Source organism: Nylanderia fulva, unplaced genomic scaffold (assembly GCF_048542155.1).
Source record: "Nylanderia fulva isolate GAGA-0341 unplaced genomic scaffold, ASM4854215v1 Scaffold11, whole genome shotgun sequence".
NCBI lineage: Eukaryota > Metazoa > Arthropoda > Insecta > Hymenoptera > Formicidae > Nylanderia > Nylanderia fulva.
Genome location: NW_028189302.1, coordinates 4,635,225 through 4,659,958, shown reverse-complemented (window position 1 = coordinate 4,659,958; position 24,734 = coordinate 4,635,225). Strand labels below are relative to the sequence as shown.

At 30.5% G+C, this 24,734-nt stretch overlaps 3 protein-coding genes across 7 annotated transcripts; 2 read left to right on the top strand and 1 right to left on the bottom strand.

The window, feature by feature from the left end:
* Positions 1-249: 249 nt before the first annotated feature.
* roq (RING finger and CCCH-type zinc finger domain-containing protein roquin) lies at positions 250-8,874 on the top strand. 3 transcript variants are annotated; one of them, XM_085486803.1, is made up of 16 exons: positions 250-458; positions 1,301-1,463; positions 1,619-1,844; positions 2,092-2,325; positions 2,676-2,851; positions 3,025-3,358; positions 3,472-3,763; positions 3,919-4,061; positions 4,290-4,597; positions 4,753-4,878; positions 5,077-5,309; positions 5,671-5,798; positions 5,984-6,155; positions 6,225-6,294; positions 6,593-6,811; positions 7,134-8,874. In XM_085486803.1, exons 2-16 carry the CDS (start codon positions 1,302-1,304, stop codon positions 7,290-7,292), a joined length of 2,982 nt encoding a protein of 993 aa, XP_085342929.1. In that variant the 5' UTR covers positions 250-458; position 1,301; the 3' UTR covers positions 7,293-8,874. The 3 variants fall into 3 exon arrangements, with proteins under 3 accessions (XP_085342929.1, XP_085342925.1, XP_085342927.1); XM_085486799.1 differs by having other exon boundaries at positions 254-458; positions 4,287-4,597; XM_085486801.1 differs by lacking the exon at positions 250-458 and adding an exon at positions 465-564 and having other exon boundaries at positions 4,287-4,597.
* A 3,352-nt stretch (positions 8,875-12,226) lies between these two features.
* Rs1 (Dead-box helicase Rs1) lies at positions 12,227-15,928 on the top strand. Its single transcript, XM_085486797.1, has 12 exons — positions 12,227-12,329; positions 12,527-12,709; positions 12,831-12,918; positions 13,028-13,173; positions 13,313-13,618; positions 13,705-13,832; positions 14,241-14,438; positions 14,517-14,661; positions 14,729-15,233; positions 15,323-15,568; positions 15,638-15,719; positions 15,796-15,928. Exons 1-12 carry the CDS (start codon positions 12,270-12,272, stop codon positions 15,884-15,886), a joined length of 2,178 nt encoding a protein of 725 aa, XP_085342923.1. The 5' UTR covers positions 12,227-12,269; the 3' UTR covers positions 15,887-15,928.
* On the bottom strand, positions 15,924-24,275 carry pds5 (cohesin associated factor B pds5). 3 transcript variants are annotated; one of them, XM_029310108.2, is made up of 17 exons: positions 23,935-24,275; positions 22,989-23,143; positions 22,695-22,889; positions 22,382-22,572; positions 22,094-22,301; positions 21,494-22,000; positions 21,118-21,416; positions 20,688-21,030; positions 20,457-20,561; positions 19,919-20,338; positions 19,470-19,832; positions 19,150-19,381; positions 18,810-19,057; positions 18,432-18,728; positions 18,203-18,238; positions 18,047-18,097; positions 15,924-17,960 (listed from the first exon to the last, which is right to left on the bottom strand). In XM_029310108.2, the coding sequence occupies exons 2-17, from the start codon at positions 23,067-23,069 to the stop codon at positions 17,904-17,906; spliced, it is 3,633 nt and encodes a 1,210-aa protein (XP_029165941.2). In that variant the 5' UTR covers positions 23,070-23,143; positions 23,935-24,275; the 3' UTR covers positions 15,924-17,903. The 3 variants fall into 3 exon arrangements, with proteins under 3 accessions (XP_029165941.2, XP_085342915.1, XP_085342918.1); XM_085486789.1 differs by having other exon boundaries at positions 22,989-23,124; XM_085486792.1 differs by lacking the exon at positions 18,203-18,238 and having other exon boundaries at positions 23,935-24,274.
* Positions 24,276-24,734: the final 459 nt, after the last annotated feature.

The following is a 24,734-nucleotide window of genomic DNA, read 5'->3' as shown; positions in this document are numbered from 1 at the left end:
TGCTCCCTCCTGGAAAAAATCCTATGAATACCCATGCTGTGAAGTGAGCTGTCAGTGAGACGGTAGAAGGGAGGAATGTCAGACACGTCATATTGCGGGTGACAGTTCGCGCTCTTTTCGAGTTACACTGGATTGTGTTCGAAAATGTACCTCTCGGAACGAGTGTAGGTGATCGGCCAATCGGGACGGTGGAATTTTTACGTCTCTCGTCACTGATTGGTCGAGTGAGAATCCAGCTGAGAGATTTTCGCGCTTGAAGTGGCACTGCGTCGCGGCGTACAGTGGAACTATCGAGCAGTTTTCTGTTATGTGTCATAACTTATGTTTCGGTAATCTATGGTGCGATAAAGGTTGATTAGCGAGATCCGTGATACTACGAACTACGAATCGCGCAAAACTGCGCGAGAGAGAAGTGATGCGCAAAAAGTGTAATCGATGTGATGTTTCGCTGTAACGAGGTGGGTGATGATGTTTACGATGGATTTTATTTACGTCGATTAATTTACGGTGTCCCCCCGGATTCCGAAAGTCAGCTGTCATGATATTGAGGACATCGCGATAGAGGCAGGTTTTCGTCAGCAAGCTAATGCTGGATGGGTCAGCAAGTTTATTTCGTCGAATTTTTCTTGCAAATTCGACATAAATTCTTGCGGTTATTCTCTACAATATGTCAAGACAATTCGATCTATTAAGTCAGGATGATTTCACCGTGATCTCATCTAGAGACCTCGGCGAAATATGGTTATGAAACTAAAATTTACCGAGTTCTTCCTGTGTAACTGCACTTTCTATACTTTGACACTTTCCCCTTCGCGTTCTGCGTATTTTACATAAATTTTATACCCTTAGAATCATTTTCTACAACTTTCTATTTTCTCTTATTTTATATTTTTTTTATTTGCACTTCCCACGCTTTTCTATTGTGTTCACGAATTTCACATTATTTAATAGAACTGCAAACAAAATGATACTTTTTTCTCATTAAAATGCAATAATTATTTTAAAAATAAATACATTTACAATATATAAAATATTTACTATTAATTATTAATTATGACTTTAATCCTGATGAAAATGGCATGCTTGACTGAACAGAGCTTTTCTACTTATTCTGTCAAATCAACCATCTGCTATAATAGCTTATGAAATCTATTGTTCGAGAGATGTAACATTACACATTATAAACAAATCACAAAGTTATGAGTGTTTCTCGAATTTCTCAAAATACTTGAATTTTGAGTGATATTTTTTTTTCTATATGTATATAATTTTATCCTTATTTTTTTTCCTTACCTTATAGAATGCCGATACAGGCACCACAGTGGACTGAATTTCTGTCATGTCCAATCTGCTGTCATGACTTTGACGCGGCCATACGGGGTCCTATATCGCTCGGTTGCGGCCACACAATATGTCGTGCATGTCTCGCCAATCTGCATCGCAAGCAATGCCCTTTCGATCAGGTATGCCATGATATTATCTATATATTAGATAATAATAATATCTATATAGATGTTTGTATTTCGTATGTGTATATATACCTTATTTAATACATATGTTTAACACTTATGATATTCTATTAGTTGTTTAATTTCCCTTTTTCTATCCTTTTGCACAGAGCGTTATCAACACCGATGTCGAAAGACTACCGGTAAACGAAGCGCTATTGCAATTGCTAGGAAATCCGGTTTCAACTGTTGTCTCATCAGTATCCATATCAAATCAGCAGCAAAATTACCAGAAGTTGTTACCAGTCGATCAACATGCCAACTATCTGCGAGCCAAGAGTTGCATCGAGGAACTTGCACTTTATCTCAAGCCATGCCAGACTACCAACACTGCAGGCATGTACCTATTTTTTAAGTTTCAAATACAAATAGTATTAGTACTTAAGAACAGAAATTAAACTAAAATTTATTATATATATGTAAGAAATTAAATAATATTACTATAGTAGAGATATGCTATAGAGATTATTGTATTTTTTGTAATATATTTTACAGATTGTCAATAATATTTATATTATATGTATAAATTGTAATAATTGATATTATGTAAGTTGCGAAACTGATATATTTGATATATACATAGGTATTGGAGGTGGAGGTGGAGGGCTCGTGTCCCGACCTATGCAACGTAAATTGGTGACGCTATTAGGTTGCCAATTAGTGGAACCAGAGGGTAGAGCGCGCGCGCTGCGTGCCGCCCGCAGCCTTGGCGAACGCACTGTTACTGAACTTATATTACAGCATCAAAATCCACAACAACTCAGTGCCAATCTCTGGGCGGCCGTACGGGCTCGTGGTTGTCAGTTTCTCGGACCAGGTAAATTTTATTTCATAGGGAATAAAGGTTGCGAATATATGCTATATTTTTTTTACTTATTGTTAAAGAGAAAGTGAAGGAAGAAAAGTTAAGAATTTAATATCTGACTTTCTATGATATTATTTATCTTTCAGCTATGATGCATTTATATTTCTTATTAAATAAAATCATGTAAAATAGAATCATGTGTTTTATACAAATTATATCTTTAACTTTAGTTACTTACTCTGTGTTTAAAAAAAAATATATATATATATATATATGCATGCATCTGTTATTTAACTATCTTGAATATTTTTTATTTATACAATTTACACAATTATATATACCTTTTTTCTCGTTATTTTCAGCGATGCAAGAAGAAGTATTGAAGCTTGTGATGTTGGCATTAGAAGATGGTTCGGCACTATCGCGCAAAGTGCTGGTGATGTTTGTGGTACAGCGTTTGGAGCCACATTTTCCACAAGCTAGCAAAACTAGCATCGGCCATGTGGTCCAGCTTTTGTATCGGGCGAGTTGTTTCAAGGTAATTTACAGTAACAATCATTGTGACCAAAGTACTTTCTCGAACGCAGTTAAACCAAATATCATTTTCTGAAAAGAAAAATTATATATTAGAATGATATATTTACATATATGTTCCTAAAAAATCTCTTCCTAATGATATCAATTATTGTTATCATTTTCTTGTATTAATAGGTGTCAAAGCGCGAGGGCGATTCATCGCTGATGCAGTTAAAGGAAGAGTTTCGCACTTACGAGGCTTTGAGACGCGAGCATGATGCGCAAATTGTACAGATTGCTACGGAAGCAGGACTGCGTATTGCGCCTGACCAATGGTCGGCTCTGCTCTATGGCGATACTGCACACAAGTCTCATATGCAGAGTATCATTGACAAGCTGCAAACACCACAATCGTTTGCCCAGAGCGTCCAGGAACTTGTGATAGCGTTGCAACGTACTCCAGATCCTGGACAATTAAGTGGTCTCAGGCCACAGTTGGAATTGTTAGCCGCTATTGATCCTAGTCCAGGTATGTATACATGCTATGTATATATAATTTCTGAAATCTTAAAAATTCTTTATAATTAGAAAAAGAAAAAGAATTTTTTAAAACTCTGAAACTTATAAATATGTGATTTTTAGAGACGGAACCACCAAGTTTAGCAGAGTGTCGGGCGGCTCTAGAAGCCGTAAGAATAGTAGTGGCTGCATTAGTGGACTTTGTTCGACAGCATGGAGGTGGTGGTGCCAACGGCGGAAATCGAAAGTCAACGACAGCGCAGGACAGCGGAGGCAGCGGACCTGGTGGAGGTTCGTGTCCGGGTCCAGCAACTGGCAAGTACAAAGTCAGCATGTGCAGGGATCTGGCTCTTCGTGGCACTTGTCCGCGATCTAACAATTGTACCTTCGCCCACAGCGACACTGAGCTTGATAAGTAAGTCTGTATGTGTATATCTAATACACATTTATTTATTTATTTAATATCAAGTTAATAATATTCTTTTATTGCTGTACTGCAAGTTTGTATATTGTATAAATAAATAATATTCTTGACAAAGTTAATTGTGTTAATACTTTTTATACATATAGATATAGATCGAAGAATCGCAAATTGAATGTCAGGACGAATTCAAACCAAGTAGAATCAAAAGGCGAGAAAAATAACAAGGCCTTTAATAAACAGAATGGCGATTTAACGGCTTATCATTCTACCAAAGCACATGAGAGAGAAAGTGAGTATAATGAATATTTATATTTAATATAATTCTACATAAATAAAATGTTTGAAGAGCACACGCACGTATATATGCAATTTATTAAAAAGAAAATTGTTCTTATTCTTTATTGTGCTACATTAAATATGTTGTAAAAAAATTATACCGACCATAAAATATTTCCTTTGAAGTAAAATGTATACATACTGAAATGTTATTATGTTATTCTATCTTAACTTCCAGCAGCCGTGCAGCATTCAACGCCCATTCCGACTAACTTAGAAAATAACTTGATCGATTCATTGACGTCGACCTATATGCTGCCTTCTGCATCCCCGCAAAACTTATCGCATCTCGGTCTATGCTCTGTAAAGGGAGGAGCAATGGTAGACAGCGGAGGATCTCCTGCCGTTCATTGCTCAGGACATTACATAATGGCGCCAGGATCCGTCGCAGCTGTTGATTATGGACCTTCCCCGACGACCACGACCAATCTCGGGATGTGGGATAGTCCGCAAATTGTATCAGCAAATCATGTAACAAACGATAAAAAAGTGAGAGAAAATTACTTTTTTGTAATGAATAACTAACATTTAGAATAATAAAACAACACAATTGACATACATTAAGTTTAATAAACAATTATAATTATATAGATAACTAATAAATTATGAATAAGTAATAATAGAATAATAAAATAATTTTATAGCAACGAACGGCAAAGAATATGTTAGCAATGCTACTGCAACGTAGGATGGAGATTCTAAATCAACTGGAAACAATTATTGGCAAGCAGCAGCAACAGCAGCAACTAATCTCGCCACAAATTAAAACGGTAATGAACTTACCATTCTTCTTTTTTCATTCAAGCGTTTTGTACAAATTAGAAAAAATTATTTCTTTTATTAGAGATATTATTTTTTAGTGTATATTTTTTGTTAAGTCTATAATATATTTCTTTGTCATGTATATATATAATATACGTTATTTTATTTTATTTATTATATACATATTTTTTTGTATTTTTCTTTAGAATTACGATCTTCGGCAGGAGGGTGACTCGTTGACTACGTCTAATAATTTCTCGATATGGACCGCCGCGAACAGCTTCCGCTGTCCTTCTGGAACGGATTCGCCACCGTCAGCTTCGCACCTCCTCGACGATGATGCGCCTTTTGTGCCTCTGTTAGACGTGCCTCCTACCACCTCTTTGCCACCAGCCAGCAAACAGGGATCTATCTCAAGACTGTCCAAAACTTTAATAAGGTGCGATAATAATATATATGAATAATATATAAAATTAGATTAATATTATAGTATAATAAAATTTAAAAAATATTAAACAGAAAACAAAAGAGGAAGAATAAATTTGATTTAAATTAAATAAAAAATTTAACAATCAAAAGAAACCAAAAATTACATTATAATATAATTGATAAGCTTTGTACGAGATACAAATTATAGATTATTAATTGTGTTATATCTTTCTATTATATATTTTACTGTATTGATATTATATTTCTTAATGTTGTTTACATTTGTTTAATAATATTTAATATTAATAATAGGATTCTATAATAAATTATATTTTTTATAATTGAAAAATTTTTATAATTGATAATAATAGGTCTCCCTGCAATAGGCCTCTGCAGCATTTTGCAAATTTCTACAATGAGGGAGTTGGACCCACCTCTGCGCTGTCTACTGCATTTAGGACTCCAAATTCTGTAACTTCCTTGTATTATGGCAATCAACGTGAGTGCAAAAATAAGATGTGTGTGTTGTACATGATAGAGAAGAATTATATTAATCACATTTATATTTTTTCTATTTTATATATTAATAATAATTCAACAGATTGTTATCAATAGATTATGCATACACATACATATATACATATATATTGACATAATTATTAAACTGACTTATATATATTGCAGCATATTTGGCAATTGGTACGAATGGTGGTATACAATCAATGACACCGACGAGTTCCGGCGATGGCGGTGGTGGTAGCGGTTTCGTGGGCGAGAATTACATTACTCTCGGCCGCAATATCGTCACGCCGGAATCACTACCGCAATTTTCGAGATCTGAATACATGTCGAAAGAGTGAGTAATACATAAAACATATTTGCATATATGTACGTGCAGGTATGTTATTGCATATATATGTTTCAGTTTGATCCTCGAGTCGCAAAAAGTAAAACAGCAACTCAGACATCTCGAGAAGAAACTCAATGATTTAAAGGTAATTCATCACGCTTCGAATTTTGTACATCAACACTAGGAAATTTATACCATATATGACAATTTTATGATGCTAAAAATTTAAAAATTCTGATAAATAATTTTTTTTGATCTTTTTATTGAAGTATAATTGATATAATGTTTCACAGCCAAAAAATATGTTATTACAAAAAGTAGAAGTAAAATTGCATGTATTACTTTTTCTGAAGATATTTGACATTAAAAATTTGTGTCATTTTCATTATTAATATATTCTTATTCATGTATTTTTCATTAATACATTTATGTAATTATCTTAGTTAGCAACGCAAGGAGCCACCACTTTCTTCACGACGGGTGAACGATTAGCACAAGAATTGCGGATGATTGAAGCAGGTATCAGGGAAAGAGAAAGAGATATGCGAAATTGGAGCTGCAATCCATATAGTACTGGTACCACTACTTTTCCATGGATCCAGCAATCCTCCAATGATTGGCTGTCAAATCAGGAATACAATCAAGATTATAAAATTGAAGAGGTAAGCTATATGTCATCATATTTAATTTTATTTTAAATTTTATTTTAGCATTTATTTTTAATAAAGAGCAAAAAATAATTCTTACATTTTTATTGAGAAATTTTCGCTTTGCCGATTATTTTTCTACTTTATGTAGACAATACAAATTTGACTGAAATTGATATCTTTTTTTATCGCGCTGTTATCTATCAAAATATATATTAATCGTGACCAATATCACTTAATAAATTGTGATTATGAATTAATACATTCAATATGTGATTGATAAATAGGAATAATTTTTCTATGTCTATGATTGATTGATTAATCTATGCATGGACAGGAGGATACGTATGAAGCGGGAATTGCGAATGACATGCGAGAGCTGGAATTGCGATGGGAATTCGAATTGCGCGAGCAGGAGAAGCATTGGTCTAGTGGAGGTGAGGAAGATATTATTACCACCACTACAACTACTACCACCACTTCCAAGAATAAATAATATTTATTTATTCTGCCCTATAACATATAATCTCTTTTCTCTTTTCTATCAATATTTTTTTCTCTTACATCCATTTTTGTGGAAACATGTATTTTTGCATGTCTAATTCGATTTCCGTTTATATCTCCGTAAACTAATATTGATAGAAAGTAAAAGTAGAATTTCTTCAATTCGTGAAGGGATATATAAAGTATACGCAGACCTGCGAATCTAAACCTCTTCAAACATTTTAATTAATTAAATACAGTATTGCATATGATAAAAATATGGAAATTATATAATTTCCAATAATTTTACACACAATTTCTATAAATTGATAATAATCATTAATTACACATCAGTTCTCGATTGTTTGAGATTTAACAAAATTCGTGCCACACTTGACTGCGCGATCGAGAAAAAATATCAACATTGATTTAATTAATATTGTTTACTCAGCCAAATAACTTAATATAATTTCTTTTAATATTTAAAAATTAACCATCTTTTCAAATAAATCTCTTTCATCTATGATATCTTTGACCTATCTTTTCTTCCTTATTTAGGGAAGACATAAAAAGATAAGGCAATAAGATTAACAAAGAAGAGATTTATGGGGCTTGTTAAAAAAATTTAGCAATAATACGTAGTCAGTGTTTTATAAACAATGACTCGATGGAATATGAGAACGTGTAGTCAAATATATTAGATAATGTATTTAATTATATGCGGATCGTATATTCTTCGTTGATGATACGATATCATATACAAATATAATAAACAATACATTCGAAAAGAATGCTGACTGCGCTTGACCTGATCGACAAGGTTACATTATTTCTTACAATGATAATAATAATAATAACAGCGCGTTATTACATATATTACATATATTGTAGATACATGTATGCTAAAAAAGAAATCGCGTTCCTTTGGAGGACGTTCTGTTTATAGAATTTCTATATTCCGAAAAGAGATGAAAATAAAAGCGAAACCACTCTACCTCGATATTGATGACGGCTCCTTTTATATATAATTACGTTATTTGAAAATATAATTAATTTTTATAATCAAGTCTCTGAAATCTACATAAGCGCGCGATTACGTTACGTATTATTAATTAATAAAATCTGAAATACATTTAATATAATCATAATGATACACACACATTACACATACACATCAAAATTAATTTATTTCAAATTTTTGCATATAATGAAGGCATATAATAGATTATTTTACATATTTATTATAATTATAATTAAGATTAATTACTTTAATTAATTAATTAAATAAAGTAAAGTTGAAGTATCAAAGTTTCTTGGAGCATTTTATATTTCGCGAAAGTAGATTCAAATCGAAGGAGCCGTCTCGAAGGAGGAAAGTCTGGTTATTTTTTTTATTGTTGATAATCTAAATCGTCTTTTTTTCTTTTTTTTTCGGAATAACAAAGAGCCGATAAGAGAGCAATTCCAGTTTTAGTGGAAACAATTTTTTTTATATAATAGATAAAGTCTCTCGTCGACTTCATCTTATAAGCCTTTAGAAAAAATTATGTTCGAATGAAAGATATCTTTTTTTTTATTAAAAGAATTATTGACTATTCGAATCTTCTTTTTCTTTTTAGCAGTAGTATATGTACGTTTATGTAGCATTAAAATTAATGCGTTTTTGTGTTATCAACTATTATTTTATTAATTAACTGGATAATTACTTGAGTTTTTATCCTTTCAAAAAAAAGAAAATTGCTAAATGGAATTGGAAACTAATACATTAGTTTTTTTAATTTTATATAAAATTAAAATTTATGGCACATTTGCTTTACAAATTGTATGGGAAGTAAATCTGATATTAATTTAAAAAATGGGGAGATCATGAAAAACATCAATCTTTTTTTACTAAATTTTGGATAATCAAAATATATATATATATATGACATTTTATTTTTTATACTTCATGAAACTTAAACTCAAAATGCTAAATAAAATTTAAAAAAAATAACACATTTTTTACACATATCTTCTTTGAAACATAACACTTTCATATAACGCTAATTGGCAATAATTTAATTATATAAAAAAAATAAAGAAATTATTGATTTTATAGTTTGAGAGATTGACAAATTATTAGTTATATTTTTATTATTTGATTTTAAGTGTTAAATTTTAATTGAGATTAACACATACACAACATACAGAAATAATATTTAATCTTAATCGTATATGTATGCATATGAGTTTCGTATGATATAATTATTTGAAATTATTTAATTATAGCAAAATATGAGTTAACTGGTGCAAATTTTTTACAAAGTTAATCTGATAAAAAAATGTGCAATTTGTATTCGTTTTTGTTTATTATTATAATGCAATAATAATTGTGCATATGTGCGCGTGATGAGTGTTGTTTATTATCAGTTTTATTGTAAATTTTATATATATGTTTTTATCTTCCTAATTATGTGCAGTATATAATAATTATGTAACGGATAGCATTATGAAAAATTTCATTAAAGAGATTTCTTTTTAATAAGGAGTAAATTTTTATTTTCTCGAATTTCTTCAATTATTTACCTTTACACAGATATATATACTTTAACATAGAAATATATACTTACAAGATAAATAAAATAAACTTGGATCTCTCTTTTAAAAATATAATTTTCAAAATATTTTCTTATTTAAGAAATTATAATTTTATTTTTTAAGAACAAAAAATTATATTTTTTATTGAAAAAGAAATTAAAAAGATTTTTGACTAATAATTAAAATAATCTCATTCAGGGAAAATTACATGTTTGTATTTACACATATACAGATATGCATGTATAAATGTACATATATATGTATATGTATAAAAACTACTACCTAGCCACATATAATGTGTAACAGGAAACTATCCGTTATGTATATACATATAAAAATTATATAGCTTTCAACTTTCTTTATTCTTTCTTGTTTTATTATTATTCTCTATATATAGAAAAATTGGTTATAAAAAAAGAAATAAAGAAAAAATTAAAAGATATTTGGATTGTGTATAAAAATAGAGGTTTGTGAAATTATGAGATTGGTAATAAAAATGATCCTTACATATTCTGCAATAAATTTTCTTAATTAGTAAGATATAAAAATTAATTACTTTTTTATATAATAAACTTAATTTATCAAGTTTATTAAATAGTATATATATATAATAAAATTTGAGAAATTATAATTATATAATCATATTATAATACATAATAAATTATATAATTTTATATAAATAATTATATAATTATATAATTATAAATTATATATATAATTAATAAGAAGCTATTACTTTTGTTAAGGATCATTTTAACGCAAAAGTGACCCTTATATTATTAATTTCTTTAAAGAGTCGTAGGAAATTAAATTCTATCAAAATTTTGCGGATTCTTCACGTAAAAAAAATGAAACAGAAGGAAACACTCCGGGAAGTAACGAGTGCAACGCGCAATGCTGTGTTTGTGCAGAATGTGCTTCTGATTTACTATAATATTGCATGTTAAACATGTCGCCAGCTCTACCACTGTGTATGTACAGTTCAGATACATACGTGTCGATGATGGTACGATATGATTCTAATTGATATATTAACTTGTTCTTTGTTTGAACATTATAATAATGCGATATTATATAGATAGCGATATCACATATCGGGATATATGACGATATATTATAGTCACTCAATGCACTTGCCACTTATCAGTACAACAGAGACAAACTTATTCGCCAGAGGCATATCTATTGTTTCCTTAACGTTAATAATTATATAATTGCGTATATCTATGTATAATTATATTAAATCATATTATATATAATCATATAATATAATTTAATAATAATTACGAATAATGCCGCAGCATTATAATAAAACTCACAATAGAAATTTATAATTAATGTTAAAAAATATATATATTTTATATTAATCTATATTCTGTCTTATGAGAGAGAATAATCTCAATTATCACTTGTCATTCAAAACAATCTATAGAAAAACTGGTATTTCAATATCTATATTGTATAAGATAAGTAATGCCTAAATATTGATAGATATATGAGTTATACTTACAATGTATTGTATACACCCACTATTGAACTATTGAATATAACATTAGAAAATAAGATTTATTTCACACCCATTTTACATTAAATGCACAGATCGAAATTTCATTCTCTCATCAGACAGTGTATAAATTCTTATAAAGTTATTATAATGACTAAAACATTAAGTAAAATTTTATTTTTATAATTGATTTAGTTTAATCATATATAAATGAATAATTATATAAAAAGCACACGTTTGAAAAAAAAAGAATTATATTATGTTGCGAGATGTATTTAATAATGATCAGGAAAAGATGGTTGTTTTATATGATAAACATTTTATATTTAAGTATAATAAAATAGTGTAACACTTCTCTTTTTATATACTTTACTATAAAATTGTTAACTATGAAAGAAATCCATGTTATGCTCACATACACACGCACTTTTTACGTATTTTCCAACGACTGTGTACTGTAAGTGTGAAAGTGTAATTGTATAAATATATTTATTTACTCAATATAAATTTTGTATAACAAGTATTTTTCCTTACCATTTCCAAAGCAACTTTTTTCACATATTTAAATCCTTTCAATATAGCGCATGTTTTTGCAGATGAAAAATTTAAACTAATTGTAGCCTCTTAAAATTTCGATAATACCTCATCGGTACTTCCATTAATTATAAGCAAATTTTTTTCTCTGCTAAATAGATTTAACTCCGTTTGAATCTTTCTATTCATTAGAATACGTTCGAAAATCTTACTCGTGGGATAGAATTGAATTGACCAATCAGAACGAAGGAACTTTTCCCGCCAATTTGCTTAATGTAAACGAAGCTTGAACTGATGATGTTGAACTTGTGATGTTGTGAACGTATATTTATGTTAGTATATTTGCATACCACGTGTTTTTAGAGGATAACCAAGATGGATTTGGATTTTGTGCAGCCTGAAAATTATTCGGAAAGTTCGGACGAAGAAGACGATGTAAATTGAAATAATCTAGATTAAAAAATAATGCACGTATTTGTGCATTAAAACGTATTATTTTATATAAATATTTTTATGAATATTTCTTATCTTAAATTTTCAACGGAGGATATTTCGAATCTACAACAGAATTTAGCTATTATGTGTGTTTATATAAAGAAATACATATATATATTAGATTTTTTGTTTATTAGTTTCAGCCAAGTAAACAAAAGAAAAAAGGGAGTAAAGATTTTGACAGTAGCTTCAAATTTATAAGCAGTGCAGCTGAATACAATTATGATCCTTGGAATGATGTGAGCAAATATATCAAACGTAAACCAAAAACAAAATTAGATGATAAAATAAAGAAGATCCGAAAGGAATATAGTAGGCAGGTATGTGATATTGTCATGTATATTATTTGCAAATTATAATATGCAATAAATTGTATCAAGCTTACATTTATTATTATAATTTGTATGAAATTATTGGAAGGATTATTTTTATATTTGTCAGGATGGGACAGAGGATGATATTAAAATCGAATCGGGCACAGATCAGGATGATGATACCATTTCCCTATCTGAGGATGAACTCAAAAAAGGTACACATATTTAATTTTATTTACATGATGAAATAAATTTGTAAAGAAATTATTTTGATTTCCAATAGACATTACTTATATATTTATCTTACTTATTAATTTACTGTAGATACTGTTAAGATTAAGGAAAGGAAAGTGAAAATAAAGAAGCCTGTCAAAGAAAATGATGAAGAAGCACTTGATTTTGAGGAATATACAGATTCTCAATCATATTCTACATTTTATCAAATGAATTTGTCTAGGCCTTTACTAAAGGTACATACATAATAATATATAATAATTAGTGAAAAAATTACTAAAATAATATATACACAAAATAATGTGTTAAATATGTAATCAAGCAATGAACTTGATGTAGTATAAAAACTATTAAGTGATTTTTACAAATTTATAGGCTATAACAGCAATGAATTTTGTACAACCAACTCCTATACAAGCTGCTACTATTCCTGTAGCTTTAATGGGCCGTGACATTTGTGGTTGTGCAGCAACAGGTACTGGCAAGACTGCAGCTTACATGCTCCCTACTTTGGAAAGATTATTATATAGGCCATTGGATGGCCCTGCCATTTCACGTGTTCTTGTACTCGTGCCCACCAGAGAGCTGGGAGTACAAGTTTATCAAGTGACAAAACAGTTAACTCAATTTACAACAGTAGAAGTTGGTTTATCTGTAGGTGGATTGGACGTGAAAATACAGGTAAATTATGTTGTCTCTTTTGTAAACTTTAAAAATATATTGTTCCCAATCAGATAACTGATAAAATTTATATTTTCATAATGCAGGAAAGTGTATTGAGAAAAAATCCAGATATTGTAATAGCAACCCCTGGAAGATTAATTGATCACTTAAAAAATGCACCTACTTTTTCATTAAACAGTATTGAAGTATTAATTCTAGATGAAGCTGACAGGTAAAATAATAAATATTTAAAAAATGTTGTCATATATACATATATAATATTTTATATTGTACATGTATATATTTAACCCTCAGTTACCACTTATTTTTGGCCACCCTATTTTACCACTCATGGGTTAGAGTAACCCAGAGTCTTCTTTTGTTTATATTTCTGGATCTAATGAAGCTATTTTGAAGTATTTTTTTTTTTTTCAATTGATACGCCAGACAGTAAGAAAAAAGCATATATCGGTACAAATGTTACCAGATTTCTACGACTCGAGATATTTGAGAAAAAATGAAAAGTGATCTTCTAAAATTTCGAAAAAATCATTTTTGATATGGATTAATGTAATCCAGAGAGGTAACTGAGAGTTAATTATATATACATAATTATATATATACATTTTTTAAATTTAAGAATGCTAGATGAATATTTTGCTGAACAAATGAAATACATTGTGAAGCAGTGTGCAAGAACCAGACAGACTATACTCTTTTCTGCGACCATGACAGAAGAAGTTAAAGATTTAGCAGGAGTATCTCTTGATAAACCTATTAAAATATTTGTGGACAGCAATCAAGATGTAGCCTTTAATTTACGTCAAGAATTCATTCGGTAAGTTAATTCCTTCTATCATTATTTTATAAAATATTTTTTTAATATTTTTTTTCTCTTCAACAAATGTGATTTTAGCATTCGTAAGGAAAGAGAAGGGGATCGTGAAGCAATCTTAGCAGCATTAGTTTGTCGAACTTTCCATGATCATACCATGATTTTTGTACAAACAAAAAAACAAGCCCATAGATTGCACATTTTATTGGGATTATTAGGAGTGAAAGTAAGTATAAATCAATATTAGTAATTATTTTATATATATATTATTTCTTTTTTCTTATCTTAATCAGGTTGGAGAACTTCATGGTAATCTCACACAACCACAGCGACTGGAGAATCTCCGAAAATTTAAAGAGGAAGCAATTGATATTTTATTAGCAACTGATGTTGCTGCAAGAGGTTTAGATATAAGCGGTGTAAAAACTGTGATTAATTTTGTGATGCCTGCTACTCTACAACATTATATACACAGAGTTGGAAGAACTGCAAGAGCAGGTCGTGGTGGTGTTTCTGTATCGTTAGCTGGTGAACAGGAACGTCTTTTAGTGAAAGAAATTATTAAGCAAGCGAAAAATCCAGTCAAGAATAGAATAATACCAACTGACATAATAGAAAAATACAACAAGAAATTACAATCACTAGAAACAGATGTGGAAAGAATTTTACAAGAAGAAAAGAGTGAGAAGGAATTAGCTAAAGTAGAAAATCAAGCTAAGCGTGTTGAGAATTTACTTAAAGAAGAAAATGATCACAGAAGTTGGTTCCAAACTAAAAAAGAAAGAAAAAAAGAAAAAAGTAACAAAGAGAGCGTATTTTAACATATTTATATTTATATTATAATAATGTATAATCATATAAACTATTAATTTTTTGTATACTTTCAGATAATTTTAGATTAAGTAAAAAACAAGTTCGCAAAAATAAAAAGAGTGAAGAGAAACCTCCCAATATAGTAGAAGACAAAAAGAAAAAAACGCAAAACGAACCTAAGAAGGATACAGCCGAAGATAGAGCTAAGAGAGAATTAGAAAAGATAGCTGCTTATCAAGCGCGATTAGCCAAAAAGAGTAACAAACAAAAGAAGATTAGAGTAGTTATGGATGAAAATAATCGTGATTTTACTAAAAAAGGTATAATTTTTATATTATTTCATAATATCACGCAAAAATGTATCTCTTCTAACTAAATTATTATTTCAGGATCATTAAAACGCTCAAGATCATCCTTTGCCACTGATTTAACAGACACGAGCAAAAAAGGTGTCAAAAGAATGCGATATGAGTAAGTATATTTTTTATCACAATCTGAAGATATTTTTGTGTATATATAGTATATTAATCTTTATTATATATTTTAGGGCAAATGTTAAAAAAAAGCAAAATACTTTTAAAACGCAACAAAAAAATGTAGCGAGAAAAGGCCAAAAAAAATTTTTTAAGAAAAGTTAATGTTACATTGTAACAATTTTTAATTAAATACATCGCATATTATTTGATTTGTTTTATTATAGAATGATTATACAATACGCCATACGTCTCACAGATTGACAGATGAATAGCACTGATTAATTGTTTAATCAGATTATATATACTTTTCGTAGTTTATGACCTGTTTGAAAAAATTGCAGTACTATGCAAGAAAATAATTATATATTTGCAAAGATAGCATTACAATTAGCCACTATAATACATAAATTATCTGAGAAATATATATCTAGTGAAAAAAATATGAAAAAAATATATATATTAACGCGACCATGTAAGTAAAAACATCATATATTTATTTTTTAAATTCTAAAAATTATGCACTGGTTAAAGATTGCATTGTACTGTAATTTCTATGAAAAGGTGATAAATATTTAATTCTATAATTAATGTGATTTCAATCATTCATCATCATTCATTGAATTCGTCCGCAGTTTTCATTCATCTTTAGATCTAATGTAGTTGAATGCTTAAATTTTATAATTCTAATATTGAGAACTTAAATTTTCTCAAAACCTAGGCCCACTTGATTTAAACTTCATGCTTGAAATTTATATTCAATTTTTTTCGTATAGTTAGCATATTTAATAAATAAAATCGAAATAATTATATTCTTTATATATATATATATATATGTGTCATTGCATGTACATTAATATAAATTAAGGTATTACACAATGATCTTTTCCAATCGGTATAATTTTAATTTTATGTTTATTTATAAATACAAAAGTTGAAGGTTTTCGCACAAGTTTTCGCAATATTCTTTTTTTTTATTATTACACATAGATCATACTTAATGTGTATTAATCATAATAATCGCGATTAAAATGTAGCGATAATTGTATTGTTAAAAACCAACAACTTTGGATCACAAAGCCAATAAACACACAATTTCTTATTTAATGTATATCGTTTACGCAACAAAACTATAGTATTTCTTTTGCAGTTTATAAAGTGACGATATATTTGATATATCTGGATATATTTCTTTTGCAGAAAATGGATGTTGTATGTGCTTATATAAATTTATTTATTAATAATGCTGACAATATTATATGTACTTGATGTTTAAACTGAATACTATATCTCAAGCAAAACAATGTATAAGTAAACGTTAAAGTAGAAAGAAAGAACCTCATGCAAAAGTGAATGCAATAACGATCAAATGCAAAACAAGAAAGAGCACATCTCAATTCAAGAAATACATTATATAATTTACACAAAATTTTCACATTCACAGTACTTTCTCGTTAATAAAAAAGATTGCTTGGAATCAAGCCTTTTCAATTAGTGAAGTTATGTACTCTTATTTTTCAGAAACTGTTCTATTTTTTTAATAGCTTATTAAGAACGAGAGTCAAACCGAAATGAAATAAAAACTGAATGGGATAAGAACAAGAGTGAGTTAAAAAAAATAAAAACGAATAATTTTTGGTATCAAAAGAGCGCATTGCTAGGTCGAAAAAATTTAAAAATAACTCGTTTATACAAAAAAAGGGCTTTCCATTAATAAAGCAAAATCTTTTTTTAACAAAGAAACACTGTGACTAACTAAAAAAAAATTGTTTATCATAAATTACGAAACCTATTTTTGTAGTTCGAAAATTAACAAGAAATTAAAATATAATCGAATTCAGTATTTTCTCAATAACGCAAAATAAATTCACGAACTTGTGTTTACCTGTGAGGAATTGATAACATTTTTGTTTCATTTCTTTCTTTTTTTTCTTTACTCACAAGTTGCAAGTCCAGAAAGAATTTTCTGCATTATAAGTCTGACATTAATGTGTCAATCTTAATATCTTATACTCTAAAGATACACGAACGACTTAGGTTTATTAATCGTTATACATAACCAAAATATTCTGTTTTCTAATTTATAAAGTATTTTTTAGATCCTTTAATTTTTTCTTATCCTCACATATTCTTTAAGTCTTTCCCCATCCCAATGTTCCCCGGGTATAGTCCAATCACTGAATTATTTATTTACTTTATCTGACTCCCTTAATGCCCTCTTTGCTGGTGGTTCCTCAATCTAAAAAAAATAAAAAAAAAAGATTAGAAAAGATGTTTCGTTAATACATATTTTTAAAATATTCGCTTCAGAACAAATGAACTTACCTCCTCTTCCAAGCCAGGTAATTGAATTCTGGTCTCTGATGCTTCAGCAGGCTGCAAATAAATTTATTTAAATAATCGAATATATTTACATCTAAATAGAATAAAGGAAAAAGTTTTTACAGGAGTATACATTCTAACATTACATCTACACATTACCTGTGCATCAATACACTCCATTTCTCCAATTTGCAGCTTGAAATTGTTAAAATTATACATATACTTAAAAATTTTAATATATACTCTCAATTAATTTTTGAATCTACCATCTCATCATAATTAACAAAAATAACATGATGTGTATCTATATTTAACTATCAATTAAATTTTGTGCAAACTAGAGAGAGATATTCTATCATAGAGAGAACTGTTCTAAAAATCATCTTACTCTTGCATCTGTTTCATTAGGTCCAATGCCTACTTCCTTCTGTTGTTTAGACTTAGTTTTGCGCTGTGGTTTCTCATTGACTGTATGTGTATTGTGGAATGATCCCTTTCCTTTTGGATTTGTCATATTCACTTGCAATTCCGCGGGTAAATAATTCTTAGTATTGGCTACCATATCGTCCACTCGTTTGAAGTACATCGTGGGTATTCGTGTCTCACTTGGAAACTCCTTCATGTCGAAATTGGTAGTCTTTGTGTATATTACATTCATTGCCAAGTCACAAACGGCCCACAATTTCTACGTATGTGTACAAAAATAAAGTTTATCAATAAACTATTTTATCAAAGAAGAGAGTCAAATCGAATTTATGATAATTACATAATTCATTTCGTTGCTTTCAGGTTTGAATGCGTCCTTGTGACTCTTCATACGTTCCACGAGATTTTTATAAAATCCATAACAATAATATTCGTTCTTTGTAATAAGGGGTTCCAAAATAAACCAAAGACACTGTTGAATAACTTTTAACTGGCTAACCAATATGTGACTCGTGAATTCGGGATCATGTGCGAGAATAGGTACTGCGAAAACTAGCATGTAATCCGGCAAAATATGGGGCAATTGACCTGTGAAATAACAAGAATTTGTAGAGTAACAAAATAGTAAAATCGATACTAAATAATTTATTTCGACTATCCCTTACTATTTAATCTCTTACCCATAGCCCGCTCAACGGTACCCAATGAAAGTGTCTTCACATAATCCCTCCTTTTGTTTATATCCGTTTGCATATATGTCTTCAACACACACTTTAATCTTTTGTCTTGTTCTTTGCCGGCTAAAGCATAATATCCCATAAAATCCAGTGGCAAACATTTGTTTGGAATTCCTCTTCCAAGACCTTTGTGCAATTTACTGCCGAAAGCTTCTCTAACTTGAGGAACTTCATCCTATATATAGAGTAAATAAATTTGATTAATTATAATTAATTTCTTTTATTGTAACATAAAAAAAAGATGAGTTTGTATCCAAACATACCATCATAAGTTGTGAAAGATTATAGAATTGTTCTGCAGTAAATTGATCGCCAACGCCTTTTTGTTCACATATTTTCAACATTGAACAACCCGCTTGCAATCGTAACCAACTCATTTCAGCTTTACTTAGTCGTCCTTGTGACAGCAGATCACCTTTGTTCACCATAAAGGCGTTCAGCATTCTGAATGTTTTTTGCGCCGACAACACGTCGTTCTTCAATCCTAACAGCCAACGAGCCATGCACTTCAAGCCTTCCAATCTGCATCGTGTCTCTTCAGGTAATTGATCTTCTCTGCACCAATCTCCTTCAATAGTCTCGGAGGTTTGCTCGCTGCTTTCCTTTACTAATAATTCTTTAACTATCTGCAGAAGTAAATATTACATCTCTTGTATAATAATTGTGTAAAGCATCCAGAAATTCGTAAATGTTACAACTTGTTTTCACTTACTTTTCTGGAAACCATATTTTTTATTTGTATTTGATATTTGTCTGGCAAATTATATGCTATGTGACCTAACGTAACTATAGACGTTCGATAATATTCCGATGTAGGTGTTAGTGTGTTCTTAATTCTCTCGATAATTTCAGGGAAGATGGTGTCGTGAATGTTGGTCATATTAACGAATAAACATCTCACGGCTTGTTTTGCCTGCTTTGGTGTTCCCGTTTCGGCGAAGTTTTTGCATATTGGCACCATAAGATTCATAATATCTGGTGCTACATCGCACAAAGGTTTATATTTTCCCAAAAACGTGAAGATGGAGAGAACTAATGGTGCCACCATCTCGTCTTCTAATTCAAGCAGATTGACCAATTGCATCAAGATATCATTATGCAGAAAATGCGGGCCAAAGACAAATGACAGCATCTAAAATATTTTGAATATAATGTAAACCTCTAATTACATTATAATTTTAATTTAAAAATTTGTTTAAAAATTTATTTTATAAACATGTATATTTAAAAATATAAAATTGTCAATTTACCACTAATAATCTCAACCCTTTCTCTCCGGCATTATTTGGATTAAGCCCAACCTCTTCTATCACGTTACCTCCCTTCAAACAATCTAAGACATATCCGATCAAAACCTAAAATATATATATATATATATTTATTTATTTATTTATTTGTGTGTGTGAGTATACATGTTGAATGTGTTCCTTCACAAATAGAAAATATATATATATATAGATTTTAAAAAATAAAATGCTTACCCTAATTGCCTCTTCATCAATCATAACAGAGCTTACTCTTTCGAGTAACATCTTAATCGTGTTGTAATATAAATTAGTCATAACAGGTTGTCCTAATTTTTTGAGGACTTTAGTTATTGTATCAGCACATTCTTTGCACGAGACATTCGGTTGTACAATTGTCTCCATTTCTTGCAATAATCTAGGTTCTTTCTTCATGTGATTGCTAAACTTTTGAAGAAATTCTTGCACTTTCATAGGATCTGGCAAAAAGCGTGATATCTGATGAATCTTCGTCACTAATTCGTTCTTAGCATCCGTTTTCTTTACGATGTCTATCCATTCGACTACTGCTCTTCGTACACTGAATATATATAATAAATTTGTATTAAAATGAAAAAATTTTTATAATTATATATAAACTGAAACAATGTGTGTGTATAATACATACGCGAGCTGATGCTTTTGAAGCTCCACAAAAGCTTTGGAAGCATGATCATCAATTGTACCTAGGAGATGATACAATTTCTTCATTCTTTCCTCAGCTGGTAGTTGATAAGGTACTAAGCATGTATTTAGCAATCTCTCCACTAACAATCTGTCTTCCATGCCTGCCATATAATAACCATGTAATATTTTATCTTTTATCCAAATAACTGCCTTTTTTGTTGCCTGTGGCACATCTGCATCATTCAGATGTTTCTTGTATATCATAGCTAAGCCAGACATCGCCTCTTTTCGTATTTTAAACTGAAAATGTAATCATTAATAAGCTAAAGTCAAAAGTGTTATAACTTAGACAACTTTATAAACTTAATATATTTTACCTTTTTGTCCAATGTTCTTTCTTTGACAAACTCAAGTAAGTCCTCACTATCTGACACAACTTCAAAGTCTCGTCTGGCAGTTGTTACAATAGCCATCACGACTTCATAACGAACACTCTCATCAGCATCGTGTTGTCTTAACTTCAAAGTATCTGTGATATCCTTCCTCAATTCAGGATGATTTAGCAAAAAATGCATCGAATACTGCACACATTTAATACGAATGGATACACTAATATCGTTAAATCGTCCTAGAAACGCTCTCCATAACTGTGTATGCTGTACAGCCAATTGTGAACCCTTTTCGGAAAACATTCTCGCTAGCAATGCCACAGCACCTAATCTTTCAGTCTCAGAGGAAGATTTTAATTTGCATTCTAATTGCGGGAGGACGGACAGCAAGACACTCGGACATATGTGATTCAATTCATAAATCAGATCATATACCTTCTTGCAAATCTGCAAGCTTTTTTCCTCCTTGCCCAGAATCAAGACATGATTGAAAAACTGTAAAACGTGTACAATATGTTTAGCATATTATATATTCCTATAGGAATGCATGTGTTTATTGACAGAAATATTTCAGTTCTCATTACTCACTGCTTGAATGTATGGTTCTAATGTATCGCTACATTTGATCACCAACTCTTTAGCAAGCAAATATGCATTCTTCTTCTGCGTTTTGTTTGGCTCTACAATGTTCATAAGTATTATATCTAGAAGTTCATTGCTGACAATATCCGATTCGGTAATCAGTGGACACAAAACATCTAACATAAAGCTTTTAACTTTCCCAGAATGTTCATCACTAAAATCAGAGATTGATCACATTATATTGCAGAAAGTTTAATAGTTGTTCTCTTTTTTTCATTTTCAGATTATACTCACTTTACAATTTTGAACATGAGAGAAAATAATGCACAAAAAATCTCTTGGCAATCCTCTAACTCAAAGCACATATTAAATGATTTAACATAAGCCAAATTTTCAAGTAGATAGAAGTACCTCTTAAAGGCAGGATCTTTAGGATCTTTTAAACCTGCCAGTTGTTTGATAAGAAATAGGAATATTGTCTTGACCTTAAAAAATCATATTAAAAACAATGTTACACAGGTCTACACAGTCCAATTAATTTTATTTAAATTATATAAATATAAAAATTATTCAATATATTGTCATTAATCATTATTCATATTTTTACCTGATCAGCATCTTTGTAAGGAGCTTCTGGTGCATAAACTCTTAAAACATCTGCAATACAGCAAGCAATTAATAGTTGCACATCTTTACTCTGATGCATTAAAAAGTGCTCTTCTGCCAAATGTAGCGCAAGTGGAATATATTGTTGGTACATTCCTTCATCTTGTCCCATAGCTTGTAGCGTATGTGCTAATGTCTATACAATTTACATTTTAATGTTATATATGTATAACTATTTTATAATTATTAATTATATATTTATCATAGCAGCATAAGATATGTTGCACAATTGTACCTTGAGTCTTCTGATTAATTCATCTGGGCCTAAATCTTCACTGACCGGTCTACACCCTGATGGGTATATTATTTCTGACATGATGGTTACTTGATAAACCGATCGAATGTAACAAGAACTTTATTTTTAATGTAATCTAAAACACGGTCCAAATTCTGTAATATAATGTTACTTATTTATGCAACACATTTCATACAATATGTAGCCTAAGTTTAAAAAATTTTAAATACAGGAAAAATATGATTAGTATTTTTAATGATTTTATTTCCTTTCCACATTAAATGATATTACTGATAGCTTATCTTACATGTATGCTCTATTCACATGTTACATATTAATTATAACATAATATAATTATATATCTTAAATAAACACATTTGTATACTGTAAAAAAAGTTGCCATAGTTTATGCATATATTTTAAATATACATGAGATTAGAGCTAAAAAACAAATTGTGCATTTCCATATATTTTAGAACAGAGCATCAATGTGATAATAATATAAATACTAGATGCTTTAACACTAGTGCAAACATTATCAATCTTTGCAAACCGAGCCTTCTTTTTACAATATATTTTTTAACGTATCACCAAAACATATTGAGGAAAGAATTTAATTTATGAATAAAGGCGAATAAAAGTATATTACCGAAGAACCTATATTAAATATAAATTTCATCTCGATACATCAACAGACGTGTCGATCATTGGAAGAAATCTTTTTAATTTTTTTTCCTTCTCTTCCTAACATATATATAGAGCACTTTCAACTCAAAAATGATCCGATATCGGTTTCGAGGTTATGTGCATTCGCCGTGCACGTATACAAGCCACGACGTAAACAAGATTCTCGGGTAATGAAATTCGCGAGGGGCGTCCGAGGGACGAAAGAGTGTCGCGAGGAAAAAACGGGACGAGTGATCTCGTCAATACGGTGAAGCGTTACCTGGAGATATGCATAGGCCTGTGACACCGAGAATATCAATAAAGCAAATATATCCGACCCGAGGGGGACCCACTGCAACACACCAGATCGCTTCTTTTCGGAGAGTTCACTGTCCGCGGGCGAGCTTAGCCGCCAGTTTTCGGTCTTCTCAATTTACTAAGTGCACGTATATTGCCGGCAACATAATTTGCGCGACTTGCCCGAGACACTTGGCATGATCAGAAGACGGCGAAAAATGTCAGGCGGCGAAACGGTGGCGGAATCGCGGTCTTAATACGCGGTTAAGCGTGTCAAAGGACGCGAATCGCTCGATCTGAAGTTAGCCGATTACGGCGATGCGATGCGTCGCTACATCACCAGAGTCGCGTTCGAAAATTTATTACCCCCCCGAAGCATAATGGCTTCCCGATCGACCAATCGGGACGGGGGAGGCGAACGTTCCTGCGTCCCGATTGGTCGCCGCTTCGCCGCCGACTGGCGAATTTTCGAACGCGACCCAGGCCGAGCTGGCTCCTCGAATCTCATTGGTCGACGCCCGGCGACTCTACGGAGTGAAGTTGCCGCTGCCGAAGTAAACGCGATTTATCTCGAAATCGACGTTTGCTTACGAGTCGTTTTCACGAGTTCGGCAACTGCGCTTTTTGTTCAATTGGAAATAGCCAATGAAATAGCTTGATGAATTATTTTACTTGAATTCTTGAATATTTCGCGAATTACAATTATACATTTTTTTAAAATTAATTGTAATCCAACATTCTAATTAATGAAATTCAAAATGTCGCGTAATAATGGCACTTCGA

Excerpts from the sequence above, each read along its gene's own strand:
- roq (XM_085486799.1), top strand. The coding sequence starts at position 1,302 with ATGCCGATACAGGCACCACAGTGGACTGAATTTCTGTCATGTCCAATC. Across the intron at positions 4,062-4,286 it reads CAAAGCACATGAGAGAGAAA|CAGCCGTGCAGCATTCAACG; the intron begins GTGAGTATAATG and ends CTTAACTTCCAG. Across the intron at positions 6,156-6,224 it reads TCTGAATACATGTCGAAAGA|TTTGATCCTCGAGTCGCAAA; the intron begins GTGAGTAATACA and ends TATATGTTTCAG.
- Rs1 (XM_085486797.1), top strand. The coding sequence starts at position 12,270 with ATGGATTTGGATTTTGTGCAGCCTGAAAATTATTCGGAAAGTTCGGAC. Across the intron at positions 12,330-12,526 it reads GTTCGGACGAAGAAGACGAT|TTTCAGCCAAGTAAACAAAA; the intron begins GTAAATTGAAAT and ends TTTGTTTATTAG. Across the intron at positions 14,662-14,728 it reads TGGGATTATTAGGAGTGAAA|GTTGGAGAACTTCATGGTAA; the intron begins GTAAGTATAAAT and ends TATCTTAATCAG.
- pds5 (XM_029310108.2), bottom strand. The coding sequence starts at position 23,069 with ATGTCAGAAATAATATACCCATCAGGGTGTAGACCGGTCAGTGAAGAT. Across the intron at positions 19,833-19,918 it reads AAAATATGGTTTCCAGAAAA|ATAGTTAAAGAATTATTAGT; the intron begins GTAAGTGAAAAC and ends TTACTTCTGCAG. Across the intron at positions 18,729-18,809 it reads AAAGCAACGAAATGAATTAT|AAATTGTGGGCCGTTTGTGA; the intron begins GTAATTATCATA and ends ACACATACGTAG.